At 30.5% G+C, this 7,447-nt stretch overlaps 1 protein-coding gene across 2 annotated transcripts; it reads right to left on the bottom strand.

The window, feature by feature from the left end:
* Nucleotides 1-752: 752 nt before the first annotated feature.
* LOC107460889 (uncharacterized) lies at nucleotides 753-5,602 on the bottom strand. Of its 2 annotated transcripts, none has more exons than XM_016079315.3 (6): nucleotides 5,181-5,602; nucleotides 4,976-5,099; nucleotides 4,780-4,906; nucleotides 3,210-3,249; nucleotides 2,661-2,967; nucleotides 753-1,260 (listed from the first exon to the last, which is right to left on the bottom strand). In XM_016079315.3, the coding sequence occupies exons 1-6, from the start codon at nucleotides 5,364-5,366 to the stop codon at nucleotides 1,139-1,141; spliced, it is 906 nt and encodes a 301-aa protein (XP_015934801.1). In that variant the 5' UTR covers nucleotides 5,367-5,602; the 3' UTR covers nucleotides 753-1,138. The 2 variants fall into 2 exon arrangements, with proteins under 2 accessions (XP_015934801.1, XP_020984485.1); XM_021128826.2 differs by having other exon boundaries at nucleotides 753-1,243.
* Between the last annotated feature and the right edge of the window lie 1,845 nt (nucleotides 5,603-7,447).

Below are 7,447 nucleotides of genomic sequence, written 5' to 3'. Positions count from 1 at the left end.
AATATCCAAAGTTCTAAACATAATTAAACCGCATAATGACAAATCATGCCTTCAAATAAAAACTTGGTTTTCCAATAAATCAAAAAAATAAGCAAGTTTTCAAATCATCTTACACTATAACTCAAGTCTAACTCATTCTAATTTTAGGATAATGTTCATCAAATAAGTTTATCAATAAACAAAAATGCATTTAGTAAATATCAAACAAATTAACATATTATAATAATGCCTTCAATTTCTTCTGATATATATTGAAGTACATACACTTTTATATGAGTAACTAAATTGAGTTTGCCACAAGAGGCATGACTCTCTCATTATCAGTTTCTCTGTACTCAAAATATACGATCAAAATTGACGTCCAATTGATTTTATATGTAATTTGATATTTGAGAACTATTAAATAATAATTTAATTAATTATATTAAATTATTTAATAATTTTGAATTAACAATTTCACATAAAGATATATTTAAAACTATTGAATATATTAATTAAAGGGAATATTTATTACTTCAACTAACATATGCTGGTCTCTTTAATTTATTTCTTCTATTGACTCTGTAGAAACATATCTATAAACAGTTAAGTAATGGCTTAACAAATTTTCGATCTTAATGCATGACTTAGGTATATGCTTTAACTATATACTATGATACAAAGTAGAGGTAGATGGCTTTCAATATATTCCACACCAGCCTCTTGAATAGTAATAATGCAAATAAAGAGATTCCATTGAATAACAGTGTAAATAATTAGAATATCATGTACCAAAATAATTAAATTCATAATATAATGTATGTAAAAGAGAAAAAAAAATAATAATAATAATAAATATTAAGTGAAGAGGGATTGAAGAAAAGGAAAAATAGGAGGATGAGGGATGGTATCTGAATGAAGTAGTTCATTAGTCCATGATCGGTGATCTTTCGAATGCCATAGCTGTGGAGAACACAAGTAATCAGCTAACCCATTATTGTTTAGCTAAAGTGACAGCTTGTGGACCCAAAAAAATGAAGATATGATGATGGGTGAAAATAAAGATGAAGAAGAAGAAGAAGAATTAATAATGTGATGAAAAAGTTCAACTTGAAGGATTATACAGTTGAAACTTAGCAGGTGTATATATTTATTACTATTAGTTATTCTTCTTCCCTTGCTGGGTATTCGAACTTTCTGATGAAGTTATAACTACTCCTCCAGCTGCTGCTGTTTCAGTTGATGATGATGATGTTCGTTGCTGCTGCTGAGTTTGTAGATCTGATTAATACAACAACACCATAATACACCAATAATTCACATTGGATTATAAAGACAAACAAAAACTCAAATCTTGCTATATCTTATTGGTAATATATACTACTATATACTAAGTTAAGTATTACTTCAGATCACTTTCTTACGGTACAAATTATCAGAATCGGTTAAACAAAGTCAATTCTATACCCTATATATTACATTTGTACTGTTACACTATTTTATGTATTTGTCTTTTTAAATTATATAGAATTAAAAGACCAAAATTGATGTAAGCAGTAAAATTGGAAGCTATAACAAAAAAAGTAAAAATTCAAGTGGAGTTAACTTTACATGAAGTTGATAATTGAGAATTGTTAAATAATTTAAATAATTTGATTAAATTTTTATCTAATAACTCTTAATTATTAACTTCACATAAAATTAATTGCACTCAAATTTTTACCAATAAAAATGTTAACAAGGTGGGGTTTATTTGAAAAATCGAAAGTTACAGGAAGGAGTGATATATGCAAAGATGCAATGTGGGCCAATGCATGTAAGAAAGAAGGTTTGACCGCATCTTAAAGAATTTAACCACCGCAATACTGAGAAAACCACATGCATCCCTGTTACTTTACACGATGACCCTCTCTATCTCCTCTCTGTCATCCCACTTTGACCCATTTTCATCATTTTATTATTATAATCTTTTTATATACGGCACAACCAAGACAGCTCATTCACATGGCTCTCTGCCTTCCCCATGTGGACCCCTATCCCCACCCTCCATTTCCCATTTTCATTATTTCTCTTATATATTTCTCTCTGTCAGTAACTGCTTCATAATTCATATATCTACCTATGTGTGTCTTTGCACTGCCCTCTATGCCTGCCCATATGTGCATGTGTCTTTCTTTGAGATTTATGTAACGGAAAGGCAAGAAAGATCAACCAACTATTGAAAAACTAAATGTTAAAATTTAAGTGTAGTTGACTTTACGTAAAATTAATATTTAAAAATTGTTAGATAAAAATTTAGTTAAATTAATCAAATTATCTAACTACTATCAAATATCAACTTCACATAAAATTTACTGTACTTAAATTTAAAAAAAAAATCATATCAATATACATCTTTTTATTTATTTTTAATATATATTTTATATAAATAATTAATTTAGTAAGATAAGATCAATAGAGACTATCTATAATAAAAATATTGTAACTGTAATTATAACTGCATGAATATTGCAATTTAAAATGGTTTCGTACCAATGAGGTTAATAATTAAAAATTATTAGATAATAATTTTTAAATATCAACTTTACATAAAAATAATTTTTATCTTTAATTAAACGTATCAAACCAAAAAGAATCAATATTAATGAGAAGAGAAATTAAGTTGCATTGCATGTATGTACCAGTAGGAGATGGAAAGGGATGCCTTATTGTTGGTTGTTGGAGAGGATGATGATGGTAAGGAGTGAAGGAGGAGGGTTCCATTGGTGTGGTAGGGTAGTATACATAGGAGGGTCCGGCAGCTGCAGCTGGTGGTGGTAAACGATTTGCATGCTGCGGTGAAGAAAGTAATGTGCTTCTTGGTGCTTGCATTGAGTAACCACCATAGTAATATGGTGATCCCATAGCGGATGATGGTGATCCATATATTTGTTGTTGTTGATGATGATAATATTGTGCTTGCTGCATCTGTGGGGTGTACAATGTCGCCTGTGTGTTCATCACATTATAATGATTAAATATTATCCAACTGTTTCCCATTATATTACTTTCTTAATTTAGATAATATCTTGTTTAGAGTTATAATAAAATGAAAACTGACGTGCAGTTATATTTATATTCACATAAAATTGATAATTGCGAATTACTGTAAAATGATAATTCAGTCAAATCTTCAGATTTTGAAAGAGAGGATATACGTAGAGGGATAATTAAAAGTTAGAGGTGCTTACTTGGTGGTGGTACCCGTATTCAGGAGTGTAGGTTGGGTAGCTGAAAGAGTAGTAAAAATGAAAGGAACAATAATTTAATATGTAATATGAAAAAGAAAAACTAACAAACACATGATTCAATGATTTATATTATTCTTTTCTTATAAAAAAAAAAGCAATGACTTAAAATGGCATCACTCTTTCTTTTTTTTATCTTGCACTTCTGTTCAATATGTATTTCTCTACTGAGAACTGTAATATCATTTAATACCAGTGACGTTTTATGTGACTGACTCCCATATTAATCATCATTGTATAATGAGAGATTGATGAGAAATTAAATATGTGTGCCTACATTATTATATTAATCATTAACTAGTTATGACTTCATGGATTCCTTTTGTTATATATAATTTGTGTATGATCAATTTATAGTGTTTAAGGGAGGAACTAACAAGTTGATAGGCTACTTACCATGCAAGTTATTGATTGATCAAGTTGTGATTGAATTAAAGAATTAAATTTGAGTCAGTTTAGTTGCGTGAAATTCACAAACTAATTTTAGAACTATCTATATATTTTTACCATATTCCTTTGCTTTAGAGTAAAGAAAGCATTCAGCTAATGTTATTTAATTGATATATATATATATATATTGAAAACTCAGCTGCAGTAAATTTCATGTGAAGTTGATATTTAAGAGCTGTAAGATGAAAATTTAATCAAATCAGTCAAGTCATCTAACAACTCTTAGTTATCAACTTCACGTAAAGTCGACTGCATCTCTACTATATCCAGAGCTAGCATTGAGAAATGAGAAATGTCCAAAAAGGAATAAGTCCACTTACCTTTATAAGTGGAACATCCTTTAATAGTGTGTGTTTATTTCTTTTTAAAGAAGAAAAACAAATTAGCAGGAAAGATATATATATACATTTGTAATTAGACAACAATAACATCGCTGGTGTGAAAATGACTGAATGGTTTGAGAAGTTGGCAAAAGTACCGATGGAGAGCTGTGAGATTTGATCATGTACAAGATCATAAATCAAATTAATTGATCGATGCAGGACCACTGTGAGACATAAATATACGTACATCCATCCATTACCACAGATTACATCCCTCTATTATTATCACTACCTGTTATCACCACCACCATTTCTACTATTACCATTGTTGAATATATACAATGTGTTTTTCCCTTATTATCCCTCTATGTGCAGAATGAATTAAGATGAAGAGGATTGGTGGAATATTATTAAGTTTATTGAGATTATGGAAAATTAGAGGGGGCCAATAATGGACGTTAAGTACTATGGTCAGAGCAACCTTTTTCCCTTTGTACTTTTGTTGGGACATGATTTTGGGGCTGACACTGATACCTACTGAAAATGGTGGGGGAGCAGTCAAGCATCGTATATGTATTCGACAAATATTTGTATCTTACCCAAACATATTTAATATTAAATTATGAACAAAAATACGTAGAGTAGAAAGTATGTGATACATGCACTTCCACATTAATAACATGGACCACGGAGGTTTGACTAAGCGATAATAATAATTATTAATGAAGAGTTTTACTCACCCATACGGTGGCGGGTACATTAGTGGTGGTGCTGCTGCCAATGATGACGGTCCTGCTCCCGCCGGAACACCGCCGTACGACGCCCCCTGTTGTGCTCCTCCTCCTCCTTGAACCATATAGTTCCTGCCTGCATTATATATTTATATATTAACCTCAATGTTAATTGTTCCTATAAGGGGTGTAAATGTAAATTGACCTCGGGGTGGTGATGGTCGAGTCCTGCCAAGAGAAGCAATATTACAATTCGCTCTTCTTCCATCAATCACTGGGTTTGGATCAGAACATGCTCTCCTTGCTGATTCTTGATCGCGGAACGTTACCTGCTTTATTTTCATTCATCGTGAGAAATAATGAAGAAAAGGAAAAGAATGAAAAGAATTAAGAAGAAGAAGAAGACATACGAAACCGTAGCCTTTGGATTTTCCTGTGTTCTTATCAGTGATGATAACGGCTTCAAGGATTTCACCGAACTGGTCAAAGTACTTTCTGAGTTCTTCAGTTGGAGTCTCCCAAGCTAAGCCTCCAACGAAGAGTTTGGTGAATGTGGTGTCTCCGAACTGATGTGGCCGGTAATGCGGATATGCCATCGTCCGATCAACCAAAGAAGCTAAGAGATCAGAGCGTGGTCCTTCAAATCAAGCTGCTTCTTCTTATTATGCTAATGAGACCATAGATGTGTTGTTTCATTCTGGAAGAAAGAGAGAGAAAAGAGAAGTGCAAACGCTAATTTGCTGGCGAAGAAGAAGATACAGAGAAGAGAAAGAGAATGGTTTTGTAGTGGGTAGTGACAGCTGCGTAACTATCTCACTAGAGAGTGTGTGAGTGTACATCCTCTCTGTCTCTCTCGAGTAAATAATCAAGTTAGTATTTAAAAAATCACTTGTTTTTTTAATTAATTTTTAAAATATTTTTTTAATTAAATTTATATTAGTGATCATGTTAGTTTTTCTGTTTCTCTCGCTTTATTTGTTAATAATATCAAAATTTATTAATTAATTCATTAAGTAACATTTTAATATATATTTAATAGTCTTAATTAACTATTAACATAATAAATTTATGAAATTAGATCAATTAAAAATTTAATTGTGACGGAGAACTTAAGACATTAGAATTCTTTACTTTGAAGTTGATTTTATTTAATTTCATAAACTAATTATGTTAATAATCAATTAAGACTTTTAAATGTGTGTTAGGGTGTCACTTAACGTGTCACATTAATAAATTTTGACACTATCAACAAATAAAATGATAGATAGATTAACATAACTAATTTAAAATTTTTAAAATATAAATTTAATTAAAAAAATCTTTTAAGATTTAATATAAAAATAAATAATTTTTTAAAAATTAATTTGACTATTTCTTTATAATATAATATTCACATGACGCTTTTTCATTTCATATCTAACAATGACATGAATAATTAATTTTAATAGTTGATATTAATATAAAAATGGTATCTTTGAATATACTCGCTTCCTACCGTCCAATCACTTCTTCCCTTTTAGTTCTCTCTATGCTTATTGCTAAGTACTCTCTATTATTTTCCCTTTGTCCTCCGTCTTCTTGTTCGTTGATTTTTCGCTTCTCTTTTTTTGACACTTCTCCACCAACACTCCCACATGTCAATCTCTTTTTTTATTCAAAATTAAAAACTTCTTTATATATATATATTAATTAATTAAGAAACATGTAATATATTTTTACATGAAAAGAAGAAACTAATACTGTTGAAATGGATTATTACAATAAGGTGCATGCTATGCTGTGCTTTGCAGCTTTGGTTTTCAGTTACAGAGTGGGGCTCAATTTTTTTATAGTTCCCTGGCCTCTCCACTTCTTTCCATGCAGTTTAATTTGGTTGCATTGCAAGAGTTATTCATCATGTTTATGTTATTATATAACCAAGTGTTATTACCTCCACTACTTTAATTTTTTATTTTTAATTTAATTTGTTGCCTACAGAGTTTTCATTTGTTGGTCAATTACATTTGACTATGTTATGTGCACACATGCACTAGTGTAATCATCTGCCACCAATCACTATTACACCTTTTTCCTTTTAATGTTGGGACCAAAAATATATATCCACATGACCCCATGTTCCTAAGCCACAATCCCCTAATCTTAAACTATAAACGGACCAAAAATCAAACATTTTACAGTTAGGTTTTTTTTTTTTCTTTAAGGAAAATAGGAAATCATGTGCCACAGCCATATGGCAGCAAGAGAAGGGGATAATGGCAAAAACAAAGAAACATATAACCTAAGATCACTAGTGTTAATTAATTATGAAATGAGTTATGTTGTTTCCATCACCATCGTATCATTCCCTTGTCAATTCATGATCCACAATAATAAGAATTGTTAATACCAACTATATATAAGGGTAACAATAACATGCCACTTATTTTTTAATTAATGATGTATATGGTAGATCATTATCTTGTCCACAAGACCCAGGAGACATGAGAGCCACAAAGTCCTATCCCTTCTCATCTCTTGCTGCCACTTAATTAATTAACAAAAAATATACTACTTTTCTTCCAAAGTATGATTCTTCCACAGTCATACATAGTTGGATCATACATGTTTGGCACTCCCATCATGTTTATATTACACCTTGCCTTTAATCATCAAATAACAACATATATAACTTTCTAAA

The sequence above is a fragment of the Arachis duranensis genome, chromosome 8, assembly GCF_000817695.3.
Source record: "Arachis duranensis cultivar V14167 chromosome 8, aradu.V14167.gnm2.J7QH, whole genome shotgun sequence".
Taxonomy (NCBI): Eukaryota; Viridiplantae; Streptophyta; class Magnoliopsida; order Fabales; family Fabaceae; genus Arachis; species Arachis duranensis.
Note: the sequence above shows the minus strand (reverse complement) of the source record. Positions and strands in the feature narration are given on the sequence as shown.

Excerpts from the sequence above, each read along its gene's own strand:
- LOC107460889 (XM_016079315.3), bottom strand. The coding sequence starts at position 5,366 with ATGGCATATCCGCATTACCGGCCACATCAGTTCGGAGACACCACATTC. Across the intron at positions 4,907-4,975 it reads TCGACCATCACCACCCCGAG|GCAGGAACTATATGGTTCAA; the intron begins GTCAATTTACAT and ends TATATAATGCAG. Across the intron at positions 3,250-4,779 it reads ATGTACCCGCCACCGTATGG|CTACCCAACCTACACTCCTG; the intron begins GTGAGTAAAACT and ends CTACTCTTTCAG.